The 20643-nt window shown below is 37.9% G+C and overlaps 1 protein-coding gene across 1 annotated transcript in view; it reads right to left on the bottom strand.

The window, feature by feature from the left end:
- The window catches only part of LOC134678726 (P-selectin), a 114435-nt gene extending 94906 nt beyond the window's left edge, over positions 1-19529 (bottom strand). Inside the window, exon 1 of the mRNA XM_063537393.1 lies at positions 19363-19529. Within this exon, the coding sequence (XP_063393463.1) occupies positions 19363-19414 (52 nt within the window). The 5' untranslated portion in view covers positions 19415-19529. The remainder of the gene's footprint in view (positions 1-19362) is intronic.
- Between the last annotated feature and the right edge of the window lie 1114 nt (positions 19530-20643).

The following is a 20643-nucleotide window of genomic DNA, read 5'->3' as shown; positions in this document are numbered from 1 at the left end:
ACTTGCGATCCTATTTCCGAGCTTTGAGAAACTATTTACAGTGCTGTCGGTAATAAACGTTTCAGTAAAATGGGACAGAATCATCAAACTTACTAACGGGCACGTTAGATGGTCGCGAATTGGTTAACAAAACATATTCGAAACATCGGGTAGTACAGTCAACAGCAGAAGTTGCTGAGCGGACGAGGTGTTCAAAATGACTTTGACACGCTCTTATTCTCTTAACAATAAAGTCGCGTCAAGATCATTTTTAACACCTGGCCCGCTTAGCTACTTCTGCTGCTGACTGTAGCACGGTCAATGAATTTAATTTAATTTTTTTATTTTAATTTAATTTTACCATCTCGTACCTTGTCACAGTGACAATAGTATGATGCCCCTAGCGACTTTCATATTGATTGTCAGAAGAGCGTTTTCACATTGCCTGAAGCGATATCGGGATGCTGCCTAAAACATCTGACACAGATGAAAAGGCCTATTATTATAAGTGATTAAGTAGGTATATATATACTTGTTGTATTGTAATATTCAATATCATTCCCCCGGAAAGTGACTGCTCATCTAAACAAGTATTTAAAAAGAAGGAAAAAATTTCATTACTAGAGAACTATGTGAAACAAAAGTAACAGAACCCAAGTAATTAGTTTTTAGAATTCAGCAAGTAGTGGAATGTCGCACGCAGACGTATCTGTATGCTTAAAAAATTGATTTAGCAAGTAGAATTTGATTCATAATTAAGTAGATTTATAGCGTATTATTTTAAGTTGTGTAATTTATGTAAGCGCACAGATTAGGTTTAGAAAGGGTGTTTTTATTCGCCAACAAACTGTTCTGCAGTTTGACGAAATTTTAAATAAATAAATAATGATAACGTATGCACCTAATATCTACAATAAGGAATGTGACACATTAGGAAATGTCTGTTCACAAACCACAGACAAGTGATCTAATGTAAATTCAAGGAGGCGAGTGCAATGCACGCGCTCGTTCGCCCACAGAGTTTAGCGTTTTGAGCGGAGCCGCTAAAATGTTATACACAGCTCCAGAACACAGCACATAATAGAAGTCATTTAACGTTCAGTAGGTTTTAAGGGGCCCACTGATTAACAGTCCGCCGGACGGTATCGGCCTGTTAGTTGTTCGGAACTGTTCTTTATCTAACTGACACTTGACATTTAAAATTTTGTTCTAACTGACAGGCCGATATCGTCCGGCGGACTCTTCATAATTTTAATAAATAAAATGGGACAAATCTTACATCAACCGATCTATGTTCAAATTGTTCATGGCCCAATTTTACAGGTATAATTAAATTAGAACGCTATATACCATATAGCTACAAATATGGCGAAACATAATTCTGTGTCCCTACTGAAAAAGGGTACATGTCTCGGGCAGCACGGTTGTAAACGGGTATAAGGTCCAAGTAACACCTGTGCCCTTTTACTCCTAAGCTGCGTGAGACTTGTACCCTTTTTCACTAGGGCCACAGAATTGCGGCCTACATTTAAGGTATCTAAGTATTCTGGCAGCGCTATTTTACATGTCCTCATTTGTCAATGCTATGACATGCGCGTGGGCACCAGATTACCTACTAGACGAAAATGACGTATGCGCCATTAATATTGCGCGAAAATGTACTTCTTTTGCTGAAGCATGTTAATTGTAAATTTGTCAAAGCTACGCCAATTTCGTGATACGCTGTCATTAAATAAATAAACCATGACTTAACTATGGCTACAGAACATCGATCTGGACACATTTCGCCTTAACTTTTAAGGTCTGCTAGGTAGGTCTGTGCCTATCGCGCCATGTACCTATTCTACCGAGTACCTACCTCTAAAATATTCTTTGTGGAAATAGTGCATGGGACGGTCCGGTCCTAGCACGCTACAGTATCGGTACATAACATTAAGGGGCCCACTGATTAACAGTCCGCCCGACGGTATCGGCCTGTCAGTTGTTCGGATCTGTCAAAATTTTGTTCTAACTGACAGGCCGATACCGTCCGGCGGACTGTCAATCAGTCCTTTTTGTTTTGTCCTTTTTGTTTAGGGTACCTCTAATTACGACTATATTTAGAGCAAGATAAGTCTGCAACCATCTTGATAGTACACGCACTGCAAGTGTTATTTTAAACGTCAAACTTCTATGCGATTATGACGTATTCTAATTTTTAAATTTAATTAAGTATAGTATTATAGTATACTGAGACTCCACAGTCAAACTAAATGTAGTTTTGTGGAGCATTGTATGTAACAATAAAGTTGTAACTTCTAGTATAATAAATAACTAAATAAATAAATAAAATTAAAAATACTTGCACTGCGTGTGCTATCAAAATAGTTGCGGACTTGTCTTGGTGTACCTCTATTAAGGCATAAGAAAGCTTGTTGAGCACACTTCCTTTTTTTGTGCCTGCACTGCATCACCTTGCTTCATTTTAAATTGCTCGGCATACCTATTTCCTACATATTATAATCAATACTGGCTACACCCACATGCCGTCCAAATATCATGGTAAACACCGATTTTAGCGGCATAGCCTACACGGTTGTTTTGTGCCGATGATTGACAAGTCTGGGCTATCTGTAGCCGGCGGCCATTAGAAGATCGTGTATCTTTTTAGGGTTCCGTACCTCAAAAGGAAAAAAAACGTAATCCTCATAGGGTCACTCGTGCGTCTGTCTAACCATCCCCCCCCCCCCTTTATCTCCGAAACTACTGGGTCTAAAATTTTGAAAAAAATACACATAATAGTTCTTTACCTATAGGTGACAGAAAAACCTATTAGCAAATGTGCAGTCAAGCCTGAGTCGGACTTAATTATTTACTTAGTTTTTGATCCAACCCCTACGGGTTATTTTAAGACATTTCATTCACGTTCCACATAAAAAAATACATTGTTAAAAATTGGGTAATGTACGGTACCCTTGTTACGTGAATCCGACATGCACTTGTCCGTTTTTTTTCTATCGCTTTTATGTTATTGGTGTGATCCCCCTCCCTCCTTAAATCGTTCCCTCACTGCTGAGGATCGTGGTTTCGACGGAAACATTGCAATAGGCTTCTCCATTTAACCATTCTATTCCATTTCTCCATTTAGGTGCTCGTAGTTATTGGTGTGATAGGAAAAACGATATACAAAATTTGAATGCACGTTGACTAACCCCCTTACTGTCTATATATGTATAATTATTATAGTGTCTGGATTCTCCTGCACAAGAAGCCAGTTTGAATGAGATCTTACTTTACGCATAGTTAAAACGAATTTGTAGCTAGATAACTACTAGAACCCATGGAAAGGGCGTTTCAAAGAGTGAAATCTAGGAAATTTGGGCTGGATCGCCTGTACCTATCTCAAGACCTATACCTATAAGATTTGCAAAGTCCATAGATTTAACTGGCCCCGTGTTTAGTAAAAACGATATGTAATCGGGGTCAAACAATTGAAGATAAATAAACCGTTTATTGGTAGAGTCTGTGCGGAAAGAGAAGAGTTGTGGAATGTATTGAGCCCCGGATACATTCCACGACTCTTCTCTTTCCGCACAGACTCTATAGGTAGAATTAAATTACATGTAAAATTGTTGTTAATATTCCGGTAATGTTTGTTAAACGTCGCTCGATAGAAAATACCACAATAGCTGGGTATATTTCGCTTGTAAAACATATTTAATTTTAATTGCAGTATTTGCAGTGCTTTCATGCCTTTAACGCGGTTGATTTCACTATAAAGCGATATCCTGGAATTCATTAAAGGCACCTCACTGCATTTAGTTATTGGTCATGATGAAAGTTAATAATGAATGTGGGTTTTTAAGTGGTTAGTGCTTCAGGCCTTTTTCCGAAAATTGACAACCATTGTATTTTGTGTGAAACGAGGTAGCGATACTCTAACCACCCCAGTGCCTTTATGATGCCCAGCAATGATTTTGACGGAGACCCTAGGCATTTGGTCCTGTATACTTCTACCTGTTTGTTGTATACTTCTCCCACGATGCTCGCAGCATTTCCTCGCTGGATCACCACGGACACTAGGGACAGCCTTTGCACAAGGAACGACTCGAAGCGGGGGCCCTCCCCTTTCTGTCTGAGTCGACGTCCTAAATCGCGAGTGAAGCGTTTCGCGTCGGCTGGCCAGCAACCCGCCGTTTCTACAGAGAAAGGGATGACTGGGGAGGATGAACCAGGGGAGAAAGGGGCATATTTTTGACGCTTTAGATCCGCTTGAGTTTCGGCTGCCGCTCCGGCCACGCGCGAGGTACGGCTGATGTGGGAAGCGGCGAAGGTACTAACGCACGTAGGGTCCCATACCAAACACCGTCCCCTTTCCCATGGGATCAAAGTCAGACCATTAGGCCGTTTACCGTCGGTACGACTGAGGCCGTGGTTCAAGCACTGATATAAGATAAGAATAATTTATTGATAATAATTGGGAACACAGTACATGCACAGGAGGTGTCTGGTAAGCCCCAAACTAGGCAAGCCTGTGTCTTGGGGCTTAACAAAAAGAGACAATTGACTAGCAAGATTTTATTATGTAAGTTACATAGGCTACAAGTGCAGCTTACATAAATCTATGAAAGCCTTATGCACCCATTGGAACTATGAATATTACCAAGGTCGCGTTTGACATAAATTAAAAATAATCGCTCAGTCGCTATACTAAAAACAACTCTATGTCAAACGTCGCATGGTTCAATATCAAATGACAAGGAAAAACTGAGAGTAACCTTTTGGGTGACACGCTGCGCGGACCGGTCTGCCGAGTTGTGTGACGTCACTGCGCCGAAACGGATGTCCACATGTCATACGCTTTTGTTTTAGGAAATGTAAGGTCTGTCCGTACAAAAAACTTGTTGCTTTTTTGCAATTGGATGCTATGGACCCTTAAGGGGTAACCCCACGCCAATGACCTTCGATCTGAATCCCTGAATTTGGCGTAAGGCCTATTTCTAAGTAAGTATTTACAAGTAATGGCAGCAAAGTTTTTGAAATTACTGTTTTTCTTTCATATAGCATTTCTATAGGAGTTCAGAATCATCTTTACAAGCCATCTCTAGCTAGAACGATGGCTTGTAAAAATGATTGTGAACTCGACGGTACCTACCTAAACTTTTCACTTGTTTAAAGACTACAAGTGTACTCTATAGTTCGTTTTTTAGCATTAGAAAGAACTCCACAGAAGCAAGCGTGCAGTTTTTATCAGGCTCTTTAATTGTTAATAATTATCGAATTATCTAATGTAGCATGGTCAATACATATAATTTAGTTCAAATTATTACAGCTAAAAGTGCCGGATTTGGAACCACAAGCTTACTTCTGCGAAGTTCTTTCTAATGCTAAAAAAAACGAACTATAATACTAATAACATATCCAGGTTAGTTGCAAATTAAGAGTGAGCGTTCACCGGAGCGCCTTGAGAGCCGAGTCCCGCCGAAGGTCAGCCGACACCTTATGCGGAGCGTAACGCTTTCATTCCAATGCATTCATTATCATTTGTACGGCTGACCACTGTTTAGAACGTTCTATTTATATACGAGCCTTACGGCGCGATTCGAAAAATGAATTAGAGATTAACTAGACACGATAGTAAACATACGTGACGTCCCACGGAAAAAGGTAGGTACCTTATGGCGGTTGGCGCTTACACTATTATCAACGCCGCTCCAATATTATTGCGGCGCTATGCGACGTAAGCGCCAGCCGCCGTAAGGTACCTTTTGCCGTGGAACGTCACAAATAAGTTTCAGGTCAAAATTTTCATTTTTGATGCAAGCTTTTATTGCTGACTGTACTTTTCTTTCCACAGGCAATCGAGACAATTCTAACAACCCCAAACAGAATTAGGTTGCGTTGTTTTATCATTATCACACAGTTCCGATGCCCACCCCCTGTCTCCATGATCAGATCAGGTCGATATAATATTGCATTGTCACCCATTGCATTGGCTTACATATTATGTAGGTATACAAATTTTTAAGCTTCATTGGAAACCGGGAAGTTGGACAAATTTTACTTGCAAGATTTGATTACAGACAACGGGACAGGTAAAACTAATTAAAAGCTTGTAAAATTACGTTGCAAGTTAAAGCAAGCGAATATTCTAAATTTAAAATCCATTTCACTTAAACTAAAGCATTTGGGAGGTATTTTTTTAAATAATCATCTCAATACCTAACATTATCTAGTATCTGCTAGTATTTAATACAAAAAGACCGGCGTCTATCAGTTATAAACAAAGTACCTACTAGACTTCAAAGAATGACGAGTAGCTATCTTAGAAGTAGTAAAATGTGACTTTCCACGGAAAAGGTACCTTATGGCGGCTGGCGCTTACGTCGCATAGCGCCGCAATAATATTGGAGCGACGTTAATAATAGCGTAAGCGCCAACCGCCATAAGGTATTTTTAGTGGGACGTCCAAATGTGTTTGAATCGTAGTAAGTAGGTACGCGTAGTAAAAGTGGATCGTATGTAGGCCGGAGTACCGTTTCGCAGCCTCCGGTCGCCTTTAGCGTGAAGCCAACTGACGTTTTATTTCAATTTGATATCATCCATCCGTACATCTAGCTCGTAGTTGCGCGAGTTGGTGCGAGCGAGATGCGCTATATTAACAATAATATTTTGGTGCCAGGTTTTTAAGCTCCGAATGACTCTCGTGTCACTCAAGCCGATATTTTGGAGATTTGGTCGATATTGTGTCTCTGTTACATCTTTTATTTTTATAATAATCTTATTAAAAACTGCATGCTCATTGGATCACAGCTTATTCAAGTAAAATTTGGAGATTTGTTAGTTAAAATAGTATCTCGTGGATATTTAACTAAAAGTACAAAACAGTTGGAGATCGTACAGTGAGATTTTATTTTTTACAAATGAAAGCACTACTTTGACCACAGAATAACTAATAGTACTACCTTTGACTTACTTGTTGTGTCAAGGTACGAAATGGTCCCGAAATTAAGTTAATATCAGTAAGTAGAAAAGTGCGTAATCTTTCATATAATTATGTTGTGTAATGGTAAGGTAAACATACTAGTGTTCGACATGCTAATGCCCAATAGATGACATCTTGCTGTCACCTGTCTTGACAATGACTTAAGTTTCAAGATGACATGTACTGGGACCGCGTCGAGCACCAGTACGTTTACCTTACTAATGGTCAACTATCGTGGGTTCCTCGCTTGTGCTGTACCTATAGTTCGTTTTTTTTAGCATTAGAAAGAACTTGCAAGAAGGTAAGCGATCTTGACATGTCTTTTAATTGAAAAACGCTTTTTAAAAATAAAATTACTTATGAAAGCAGAAGAATATAAATGATCGTATTAGATAATTGTTACATGTTTGCCGTAATTTATTTTTAAAATGTGTTTCTCAATTAAAAGACACATCAAGATTGTTTACCTTATTTCTAATGCTAAAAAATAGTCATAGAAAAAAATGCAAAAAGGTCACTATAAATTCGGTCAGGATCCTTATCACACACAAACTTACCCCCTTATTCATAAACGCACTACAAACCTCAATTAACTAAGAATCGTTTGTCCTTATATGTCTGACTTATGTATTTGTAAGAAAGAACATAATTTAACTGAATCAGGTCCGTAAACTTTTATGAATAAGGGGTATTTTTTTATTACACTTAAAATACTTAAATATGTTTTTGTGTTCTTAAGGGGCCCACAGATTACCAGTTCGCCGGAGGGTATCAAGCAAAAGCTAACAGCCCAACTGACAGGCTGATATCGTCCGGCGAACTGATAATCTGTGGGCCTTTTGAGCAACTAATCTATGGAATGTCATTGCCGCTACGCACCCGTCTTATTCTAAAGCCTCCATACGTGTCTAAGCATCAATACAAACACCCAATTAATTAAGTACAACCTCTAACTCATCTCCAACCCACGCGCACCAGTTCAATGTCAGCATCCTTATTACAACCACGTAAGACACAATTTAGAGCCAAATTATAGGGAATCTTGAACTTGGTTTTCAGTTTAGTGCTGGAATTTCTGTGGGTGGTTTTGTCATAATATTTATTATTATAACGATGAACCGGTAAGTAACGTCTGTTCAGTCTGTTGGTAACTCTATCTTGGCTATAATAGTGACGAGTAAAGAAAAGGAACAGAGTCGATTTTGGCATCAGTGAAATAAGTTAGCTTATATGTGCTCTGTATAGTGGCTTCATTAATAAGTTGTATGGTTGGTATGGTATAAATTATGATTCATAAGCTTTAAAATTGCTTAAATCTTAATAACTTAATTAAGGTAGAAACTAATCATATGGAGTGAGAACTCTCATCTTACTTATACTTATATCTGTGGTTTTGATGGGTAAATGCGTAGTTTGGCGCCAATAGCGATCAGCAAGGGTGGTGACTAAAGGGGCCCACTGATTAACAGTCCGCCGGACGGTATCGACCATTCGGAACTGTCAAAATTTTGTTCTAACTGACAGACCGATACCGTCCGGCGGACTGTTTCAGTGGGCTCCTTAAATAATGTAAATTTGGGGACGCATTTTGTAGAGCTACAAGGCATTTCCATCTATCTGTATATAATAGTGCTGTGGTATAGTGTATACCCACATAGGGCTGTAGAACTGCAACCTGACTGCTATGGAAACTGTGCAGTCGGCGTGCAGTCAGCTTGCAGTTCCAATAGAAATTGCAGTCGGGTCGCAGTCTAATCCTACCCAATCGCAACGGATATTTTAATTTTAGGTTTACGATCTTTTAGTGAAAGCATTTTGTTTCATCCTTTTATGTCAAGTATTATGTCATATTCTTTAAGAAATAAATGTACACCCAAGGTCAAAAGTATGGAAACAAGCTTATACCTAGTAGGTATTACCTACTTTGATAGAAAAGTTTGATTTTATATTTTTCATTGACGATTTGAAAACAATAATATGGTAAAATTAAATTAATAGAACATTTGAATAGTAAATTAATTACTCAAATGCTGGCTATGATAGAGAGGAGGATTTTTTTATGGTGTTCATAGAGAAATAAGCCCTTTTGAAAAGACTGTCCTTAACTATCATCTTCGTCCTAACTTTTTTTATCTTTTCGGCAATATTTTAGGATATTTTGATATGTAGCGAGAATTTTTAATATTTTGGGGTTACACAATGCAAATTTCAGGATACAAATATACAACAAAGATAGTTACATGAGACATTAAAGAAAACAACGTTGTTTCCATAACTTTGGCCTTGGGTGTAGCTGTAGGTACATTTATCAATCTAAGAGACTATTCTGTTATGTTTGTTTATTCCTGTAAGTTGCGAGGTGGCTATACTGGCTATTATAAAATATAGACATAGAAGGGTCACATGTGTTAATGGATTGTCGTCTAAGTAACTATATCCAAACATGAGAATAATGCTCATACTAAAAGAACGAACTATAAAAAAGACACAACATTATCTCGTAATATATTTTACGTATTTACTTACAGTAAAACCACCCAATCTCTCATCTTATCTTAAAATGGTATAGATATTTTTGGCGCGTAGTTTGATCCGTTGCTTTTGATGCTGACTGTACGACTATAACGCACGAGTTCAAAATACAAATAAGTATCAATACCAAAACTGTTTTTGGTTTAGTTTGAGTTCTTTCTTTAACTTATAAATATACCTTGCAGAGTAAGACTGGTCTGACTCTACTTTAAAGGGCCCATTGATTAACAGTCCACCGGACGGTGTCGGCCTGTCAGTTGTTCAGAACTGTGAAAATTTTGTTCTAAATGACAAGCCCTATACCGTCCGGCGTAAATGACAATACCGTCCGGCGGACTGTTAATCAGTGGGCCACTTTAAATATGTAGTTTTTACATTTTTGACCATAGGCGGATCCTGATGGGGTAACGGGGGACATGAGAGAAGGTACCTTATGGCGGCTTGCGCCGCGATTCGGGAAATGAATTAGAGATTCACTAGACATGAAATAGTAAAGTTATGTGACGTTCCACGACAAAAGGTACCTTATAGCGGCTGGTGCTTATGTCGCATAGCGCCGCAATAATATTGGCGCGGCGTTAATAATAGCGTAAGCGCCAACCGCCTTAAGGTACCTACCTTTACCGTTGGGACGTCACATACCTAAGTATCTCTCTAGGTAATTCATTTCCCGAATCGCGCCGAGATGCATTGTGAGTTAATTCACGTAGTCGCTACCGAATATGTCAGTATAAAACTCGTGGTTAGGTTACTGGTGTGACTAGCTAGCAGTATCTGAATACAATATCCAGAACAGATAGCATGTAAATCAAGCAATATGTCAAGGTAATCAAATAGCCGTACCTATTGTTTGTTCGTACATGTCCATACAGGTGTATGTTAATACTGCAATCCAATCACGATCACTGGAGGCTTCGAAGACGATGTATTATTATCATAACATATATATGTAAATACACTGTATTTAATACAGAGCGGCTACCGCGAAAACCGAAATTCGGAAATTGCGGGGATCTTTCTCTTTTACTCCAATGAAGGCGTAATTAGAGTGACAGAGAAAAATCCCCGCAATTTGCGAACTTCGATTTTCGCGGTTATAGCCCAGATATTGATTGCGTCATACATGTTTTATTGTACCTTTGCCAAACTGTTTGTTCGTAAACCTTATTACAAAAGGCATAAGGTCCACCGATGGGCAGTTAGGAGTGTTGCTGTTTGTATGCCTCTCGTTCGCGTCTTTCCTGCAGACTTCGCAAAGTTAAGAAAATCTAAAGTGACCCAGTGATTAACAGTCCGCCGGACAGTTTTACGCCCACTGCAACGTCAGCGTGCAGTTCCTATAAGTACAAAGTAGGTACAGGGAGAACTTGAGAAAGTAAGTACAGTCGACGTCAAAGATATGTTTACACTTTTGCACCATGCCTTTGTAATAAAGCGAAAAATGTACAAATATCTTTGTTGTCGACTGTACAGATAGAGTGTTATCAGATTGTCACCGCCAAGTCAGTGTAAACTTAGCGTGGTCGAAGTCTAATACATTCTGTTTTTTAATGTCAACCATTAGGAGGTTATCGTTTAGATGTCATTATAGCAAACCGGTTACACAGAGCGGTCGCAAACATGGTCGGATTTAACGAAACGTTGAAGTATCGACCTTATTATCTGTGTTAGAAGATGCACTTTGCAATGAAAGTAAACTTACGACTGGGATTAGAAATTATTGTATAGTCTCCATTAGATGTATTGGAGCGGCCAAGGTTCTCACAAATATCTGGACACGCCTCTAGTATGTTTTTATTTATATCTTAACTTAAACGATTGGTTATTTGGAAAAATAGAGAGCTTTGCTTCATTCGTATTGCATGATTGTTTATTATTATTTTTAAATGTTCTAAGTGGTTATGTAATTAAGAAGATTAATTATACATACTTTATTGCGTTATTACTGTATACTGTAGGTATACTTATAGGTACACATATAACGACTGATATCATATTTCGTAATAACAAGTGAACGTTGAAAAAAAACGTAATATAGCGTGTGAGATAAAAAATACAAATAATATTATATTATACCATTTATAACGCTCTGAATATCATGTACCTACCTATTATAATGGTATCGATGTTACAGGACTAACAAAGGTAGGTATATATATAGTCTACGTAGATCCATTTAAATAAATTTTAATTGCTTATTTATTTATTATTAATTGTATAATTTTTGACATTGTATTTTACATAAATGTAACTGACTCTCGTTGAAGGGAAAAATTGTACATAATTAATTAATTCATTGAGTCTTAATTACTGACGTCAACATTTAACATAGTGGAATCAATTTAATTATAGGTATACGTACTCACCTAAGGGGTCATCCATTAATTACATCACACGTTTAGGGGAGGGAGGGCGGTCAAGAAAATGTGACATATTGTGACATGGGGGAGGGGGGAGACACAAACTTTGTGACGTCACTTTAACTTCATCAGTAACCGAAAATTTATTTTAATTATTTTATTCGCTGTAAATTTAAATAACAAGTTTTGAAACGATAATCGTTTTTATTCGTTTAATTTTCTTTCCTAAGCAGTTTTGGGTTATAAAATACTAATAATTATATCGTCAAAAATATTTTGATAAAATATTAATAATACTTAGGTACTTACTTAATTCGATTTGGCGATTTCGTAGAAAAAATGTGACGTCACACTAGGGGGGAGGGGTTTGCCAAATGTGACCAAGTGTGACAAGGAGGGGGGGAGGGGTCAAAAAACCTAGAAATTTGTGTGACGTAATTAATGGATGACCCCTAAGCATACTGTTTTAGCAATTTATTAAATACATAAAAGATTCCGACGAATAACAAACCTCCCCCTTTTTACGTCGGATAAAAATATTTTTACCTTATACCTAATTAGTAAAATAGCTTAGAATACTTATACATAAACATAAGTAAACAACACTACTTTCAAATTTAGCTAAGTGCATCGACCTACGATCTACGATCGAAATGGCGTGGGTTTACGAAACAGTTTTGACATTTGCAACATTACAAAATGGCCGGCGAGATTGACCGCCTCGTGTAAACGTTCTATTCCAAAATTGGTATAATGCGCCTTTTATAACGCAATACGCTATACAAATAACCTAATAAAGGGGCCCACTGATTAACAGTCCGCCGGACGGTATCGGCCTGTCAGTTAGAACAAAATTGACCGTAGTTCTGTAGAAAGCGACCAACTTTTTATTTTTGTCAAAGTGACTTACACCCTAACTCAGTAGCTTTGGTCGCTTTCTGCATTGATAAAAAAATTGAGTTGGTCGTTTTCTGCATAACTACGGTCAATTTTGACAGTTCCGAACAACTGACAGGCCGATACCGTCCGGCGGACTGTTAATCAGTGGGCCCCTTTAAGGTTAAAGTCTTAAATCTAGTATTTATTTGGATCTGACATGGGGGGGTGGAGGGAAATGACCGAACGGGATAGTCTTATCTATCTTTCAGTAGGAGTAGCAGCGAAAGCGCTATTATTTGTCCTTGTCACAATCTCACATTTTTTTTTATACCCCACCGTATATTTAGTATGTAATAAGGTGGGCAACAAATAAATTCGACCAATCATAGTGTCGCATTGCGTATGTTTTGTCCCTCACGAAGGCACGCGTACTATACCACTTCTATAGGATCCTACCTTCTATGGTTAAAGTGTAGTTATTGGACTAAAATGGGTCATTCCACGTCTTATTTTGTTTTTATTTGGGAAGGATTTAATGGTTTGAGGTTATAAGGTAAAGTCAGTATCAAATAGATAGAGACAACCAAATAGCGGCCAATTAAATCGTAACACACCATTGTTACCATAGAAATAAGTCCTTTGACCGTCACTGTTTGATGTGACTGTACAGTCAACAACAGAGCTATGAATACAGGCAAAGTGCCAAAAATATGTATACACGACCTTAATGTACAGGCAATAAAGTACTGTATACATACTTTTGACACTTTGCCTGTATTCATAGCTCTGTTGTTGACTGTACTAGGTTTACGATCTACCTAACCTATTAGCTCAGGCGGTTAATAAAATAAAGTGGACACTTAGCTTTGGCACAAAATAACGGGCCTAAAACAATTAAATAACTATTTAAGAGTAACATTTTTACTTAAGTACTTAATTTAATATAAATTAGTCGCATATCAAGCGACCGCTTTGTTACCTTTTTTGTTGTAGGTATGATGACTATGACGGCAAGTCGGCAACGGAATGGACGGCAAAAATTATGTATGAAATTTATGTGATAGGCACTTTTTTCTAGAAAGTCTAGAAAGATGGCATTGGCATGAATGGTGGATATTTTTCGTTAGTAAAGGATTTATTTAATACACAGATTTTTTTTATTTCAATTTAGTACTATTAACAACTAACTTATTTATTTATAAGCGGACTATACTCAGTATCTCGGATTGTACATACATATACGTATAACTGTTCCCTTCACAGCGACGTTAGAGGCTTTCTTTCTCACTAGTATCCCATAAGACCGGTACGAAGTGGGCCAGTGTGCCACACGTTTACACACACGCACACACTCACACAGTCGCAGGCGCAAGTGAAAGCAGGCCGTGTATTCCCATAGGTGCGCGAGCGCTGGTAAATTCTCGTGTGACACCAGTTTAAAGATGTATTCTTAACTCAACGACCTTGACTTAGGGTCGGTTGCACCAAACTGTTCGAATCGGAAAGAGTGCGCTAAATTGTTATGTATGGAAAGTTTCATAGTAAAGCGCCGGGGCGCGACGACTGACGTTGATCAGTCTGTCAAATGTGGTCGGTGCAACTGGGCCTTAATTGGCAAGACAATGCATGTAAACAAAAAATAATAATTTCAGACTATATACATCCCACATCCCACTGCTGGGCACAGGCCTCCTCTCATACGCGAGAGGGCCGTAAACAATACAAATTATATTTTAAGATAAGTATACCACCACAGAATAAATAATAGTACTAAGTACAGAAGACTTACTCTCTAACAAAACGCGTCTGTTACGATCAGCACAGATATGGCCGCTAGGTGGCGACAGCGCCACGCGCGGCTTATGGCAAACCCCAAAATTGGGGCCGAACGGATGTACTTTTCTTTTAGCTACCTGTAGCAAAGCGACGAAATCGCGGAGGGAGACACTCCTGATACTACTTAGGTAATACTGTATCGAGCGAAATGTAAAACGCGAATCTTATACCTACCTTTAATCTTGCAATTCTTGTATATTTATATACATCAGAGATCTCGGAATCGGCTCTAACGATTTCGATAAAATTTGCTATATGGGGGTTTTCGCGGACGAAAAATCGATCTGGTTAAGTCATATATCTGGGAAAACGCGCATTGTTGAATTTTTATATATTTTCCGAGCAAAGCTCCGTATCCCAGACATTAATAACTAAATGGCATAATTAAGATATTATGTTTAAATTTAATGTCAAAATCTACGGTCAAATTGGCCCCTGTACACAGAGGGCCTACCGCGGCGCGGACCACGTTCGACGTGTTGCCTCCCTGTCACACTTATGTACGAATTTACAAATGCAACAGAGAGGCAACACGTCAAGAGTGGTTCGCGGTAGGCCCCCTGGTTCCCCGTGTCCGCGCCTCGCCTGCGCGTTCGTAACGCCGCGCGCCGCCGGCGCCGGCGCACGCAATGTCGCGATTCAGCGGAGATCGTTCGATATTTTTAATCGAAAGTGAAACATTGCTATTGTTATGAAACTTGGGATAATCTGATAATGCCATGTTAATTATTGTTGGTCCAATTAAGTTTTATTAGTAGCTTTCCTACAACGCTTTCTTTTTACTTTTTCATGGGATAGAGTCCGTTTATGCTAACTGCTCCAAGTTTGACGTTTCTTGTGTAATGGTACGGAACACTTCGTGCGCGAGTCCTACTCGCATGTGGCCGCTTTTTATTAAGATCATTGTTAGTCCCTCAAAACGTTGAAACCGTTCTAATTGTGGGCGGTAAGGCAATTTAAAGTGTGGTCATATATGGGTCGAGCAACAGTAACGCCCTTAACTGACCATTGTAAGCCTTATGGCGTTGCAATAGAGTTCACAAATACTCATTTAAACGTGTTGAAAATTGTACGTTGTCATGTTTTGATCTTATACATAGATATCACAATACGAGTAAGTATACATAGTCGGGTACCTATATTTTTTTATTTTCTAAGGTAGTTTATAATTACATATGTATCTAAAATCGCACTGTTTATCCCACTGAAAAAGCGAAGGATTATAATATTTATAATTTAAAAAATCATCAAGTTATATTTTTATTAGCTACCTAAGAAGTAGTGCCTAATGTAGTGCAAAGCTAGCCTAAATCACAATCAGGTTTTAATTTCCAAACTAACCAAACGAGGTACTTAGATAATAGATCAGAATTAACGACCCCAATTACGCGTGACAAACTAAACAAGAAACGATACTATTAGTATCTAAAGGGGCCCACTGATTAACAGTCCGCCGGACGGTATCGGCCTGTCAGTTGTTCAGAACTGTTAAAACTTTGTTCTAACTGACAGGCTGATACCGTCCGGCGGACTGTTAATCAGTGGGCCCCTTAAAGCAGTGGTTCCCAAAGGTGACTCCATATGTGACGTTATCTATGAAAAGGGACCTTACTATCGATGGCGCTTACGCCATTATTAACAATGCTCCGATATAAATACAATGCCGCGCGCCGCTGTGCGGTGTGCGGTAGATGATAAATTAATACTTAATTATATTATATTCATGAAAAATGATGGTACCTAATTTTTATGAAGTCAATGATTTGTAGATAGAGGTACCTACTTTTTTATTTAATAAAATGTCGAGACCACGCTTTCATGACGAATTGTATTAGCATAATAAGTTTTTGACAAAAATTTAATTTTTGGTACAAGCTTTTATCGCTGACTGTACTTTTCTTTCCACAGGCAACTATTACTCATCGAGACAATTCTAAAAACCCCAAACACAGTTAGGTTTCGTTGTTTTATCACAGAGTTCCTATGGCCACTTCCGGTCTCCATCATCAGACCAGCTCGATGACACCATAATATTGCATTGTCACCCGACTTACGTGTGTATGCAAAATTTCAGCTCAATCGGAAACCGGGAAGTGGATCAAATTTAACTTGCAAGATTTGATTACAGACAGACAGACAGACAGACAACGGTCAGGTGAAACTAAATAAAAGCTTGTAAAAAAATAATAAATAATATAAAACCAATGCTATCACTTTTACCTACCGAGTGAAAATACGAATGCATACAAAAATTGATGATACGAATGCATAAAATGGCGTTTTTGCCATCAGTAGGCAATATGTATATTTATTTATATCACTCAATTCCATATCCGTATAAGAAATGACCTGTTAAATAGTTATTTACGTAAATATAAATTAAAACACGACCGAAGGGAGAATTTCAAATCGACACGAGTTGCGAATTACCTATTCGCACGTGTATCTTTTACAGTAGGTACATATGGCCTTTTAAACTTTTGACATATGCACGAAAAGTGCTATTTTACGCACTAGTGCGGGAAAATAGGACCATATGTACTGTAAAATCATTTTTACTCGACACGACACCACTACAAGTTTAATGAAAACTGAGAAACTTTGGTTTCTCAGCTCATTCTAACCGGTAAACGGAATCAAATAGTCTGCCGTGAAATTTGTATGGGATACCTACATTTGAATATAAACGGTAGTGGCTACGGTATATCTTATAAGTTATTTAAATTTTCAAAAAAAAAAGAGGTGGAACCTGCAGGCCAAGCACATGATTGGCGCGACAGTATCTCGCCGCGAGATACGACTACCCATCTTTTTCTAACTGTATTAATTAAAGAGGGACGGGTAGTCTATCTCGCGGCGAGATACACTGTCGCGCCAATCATGTGCTATCCCGGCTGTGCTTATATTATTGTTTATATGAGCGTACGTAATAGGTAGGTAATTCTCAGGACTTACCTAATCGTATCGTATCGGAGCGCGGATCCTACGAGGAAAATTAAAGAAAAACACGGCACACGAGAAGTTAAAATACCAACTTAATCAAAATATACAATTCGCAATTGCAATCTGTAAACTTTCGCATTCAATATAAACAACAATAATGTTAACACTTTTTCCATAGATAGGTATATAAACTAAATACGTAACAATATGACTCACAGACTTACTTACCTATCTTGTAAAAATACATGTTTTCTCATAGGTAGGTTACTTGGACACCAAATAACCCTGGTATGGTGCTGTAGATTCACCCAACTATAGTCCCAAAATCTGCCAACTATGATCCTAATATTAAACTAGCTTTTAATATCTTCGTTTAGATGTAAATGTTGAGACCAAATATTTCAATAAATGAGAGAAAAGATCCAGTTAAAACCAAAAAGTGAACTATGGTACAGTCACCTGCCATAATAGTTACACATTATACAATATACAGCAAAGGCAGCAAATATATCGAACACGCTCTTATTTGTAGAGCCATAAGAACGCGTCACATATTTTTGCGGCCTTCGAAGAGTATATTATTGCAGGTGACTGTACTGGGCTATAGGGTGGTTTTACGTTATCTATTCTGTACGGATATGATGGTCTTTCTTGTCTACGTGACAGCGTGATAAAACTGTGTCCGTCACTTTCTATCCCACGGTGTTAAACAGGGACAGTTATTTTATCACGTGGATAAAGATGGATAAAGCTATCCATAAAACGCTGGCTGTATAATAGACAGGATAAATACTACATACAAAATATCTTATTGCTATTATAATAGCTTTTTAATCCCGGGCTAAAAGCTTTGTTCTGCACCCCAGACATGTACTAGGTCGATATTTCGACCCGGTGTCGTGTAGGTACTATGGTAGTTACATACTACGCTTATAATGGATTGACCGCTACAAGTCAATACATCTAACTTTGATGGAACATGTATAGACATAATTTATATATTTAAGCATAAATGTTGCTCTTATGTACGTAGGTATGATAAAATAAATACAAATTGATAGGAAAATGACATTTTAATTTGGATAAAGATTTTTTGACTGGTAGACATTGCCTTATGGCATTAAGTTCGCCATTTATACGAGGTGTCTTTGTGCAATAAAGCTTAAATAAAAAATGTAAATTAAATAAACATAATCAAAGTCAGGAGTGCTGCTTCAGATATTTAATGTAGAACCGGTACCGATTATAAAATAAATGTGTACAACTAGGTATATTTCAGTACATATCCATGTGTATTTGTTTGGCAATTAAACTTCAAGCGTGCCTACTGGGCTATAACCGCGAAAATCGAAGTTAGCAAATTGCGGGGATTTTTCTCTGTCACTCTAATTACGCCTTCGTTGGAGTAAAAGAGAAAGATCCCCGCAATTTGCGAATTTCGGTTTTCGCGGTAGCCGCTCTGACTTGAGTTGAGTTTCCAAGCGCCCGGTTTACACGACATATCGCACGCAATAAGGCGAGGTATTCCCAGGTAGGTCGTTTAAATAGTGGTACATATAATATTTTCGAATCGAGGTGGAAGGAATTTATTTAGAAACAACAATATAGTAAATGGTTACACAACAGTATACTTCGCCCGATGGAAAATTAAATTTTAAAATGTTACGTTACGAACCACATTCCGCCTTAAGTTTAGTTTACATGCGAGTTACTTCCAGTTCGAAGTGAAACTATGTAAATACTAAACTTAATAGCAAAAAACAAAGTGCAGAAATGATTTCCAACTTTCATAACGCGACAATGTCTCAACTTTTGACCGCGTACTTCCCAGACAAAAGTAACTTGCGAAGTTAAATATTATGGACCCACCTTGTGCTAGAATCGGCGCAAGCACGCACCAAACAACGCAAAGCACCAGCATGTTGCAAACTATACACACAGCATTTCACACACACACAAAAACGTTAATTTTAAAAAGAGAATCGTGTTATTTCGCGCGCGTGCGCGTTGTGCCAGCGCCGGGGTCGAGCACGGTCTGCGCCCCACTGCCACCTTTCACCAGCGTTCGTGGGGAGGATTGGCAAGGCTGCAGCGAGTGACATTCAACGCGATACGGAAATAAGTGATATAGGATACTTATAGCGTTATGACAAGGTATAAACGGAGCAACGGTGGCGATAAAATGAAATTGATGTGATGTAATGCGTTAAAATGTAAGAAAAATGTCTAATTTACTTTAGTATATTTAACTTACCATGTTTGTATATAATCTATGGGTTTACCTATATAATATAAATGCACGTGTCCTGACTGACTGAATGATCAATGCAGAGCCTAAATTCCAAAAAACAGAAAGTTGAAATTTGCACACGAGGTTGCATTTTTGGAAATTCAACCCATGGGTTTAAAAAGGGGGTAAAAATTTGTATGGGGTTCACCTAAGTTTTTTCTAAGCCATTAACTTGAAACTTTGTAATATAGTAGGTATTTTATTAAAATAGTAGTAAATAAATTTCAGCGTTTATGAAAATTCATCCCCTAAGATGGAGAAAATGGGGTTGAAAGTTGGTATGGAGATTAAACATTATTTTTGAGTGCAGCTTGAAACTTTGATAAAGGCATATTATTAGAATATAAGAAAAGTATATTCAGCGTTTTTAAAAATTCATATCGTTTAAAGGGGGTTGTAAGTCTGTATGGGGTTCAAATTTTATTTTAAGCTAGGAACTTGAAACTTCGTAAAAAGGTATTTTTAATAAAATTTGACAAAGGAAAATTATGCCAAATGATAATTTCACCAAACAAATTAATTGCGAAGTGTAAATTTGCTAAAAATTCATTTGGGAAATGATGAAAACGTTTTAAGAACAAATTATAAGTAATTTTCCCACTTTAACATATTTATTTTGAAATATTGGTCCTAGCGAAAAAAAGTGTACTGAATCTTTTTTGTAGAACATTTTATGTAGGTAGATTACCTACTTAAATATGTTAATATAACATTTGTAGTTTCATTTTTAGCACCGCTTAAGAGTTATTGACGAAAAACAATAAAGGGGGACCTTACAACCCCGTTATCTACTTCACGTAGGACCGTGCATTAAGATCACTCTGGCCCACACTTAATATTATTTTTTATCTCCCATTTAT

This window comes from Cydia fagiglandana, chromosome Z (genome assembly GCF_963556715.1).
Source record: "Cydia fagiglandana chromosome Z, ilCydFagi1.1, whole genome shotgun sequence".
Taxonomy (NCBI): Eukaryota; Metazoa; Arthropoda; class Insecta; order Lepidoptera; family Tortricidae; genus Cydia; species Cydia fagiglandana.
Note: the sequence above shows the minus strand (reverse complement) of the source record. Positions and strands in the feature narration are given on the sequence as shown.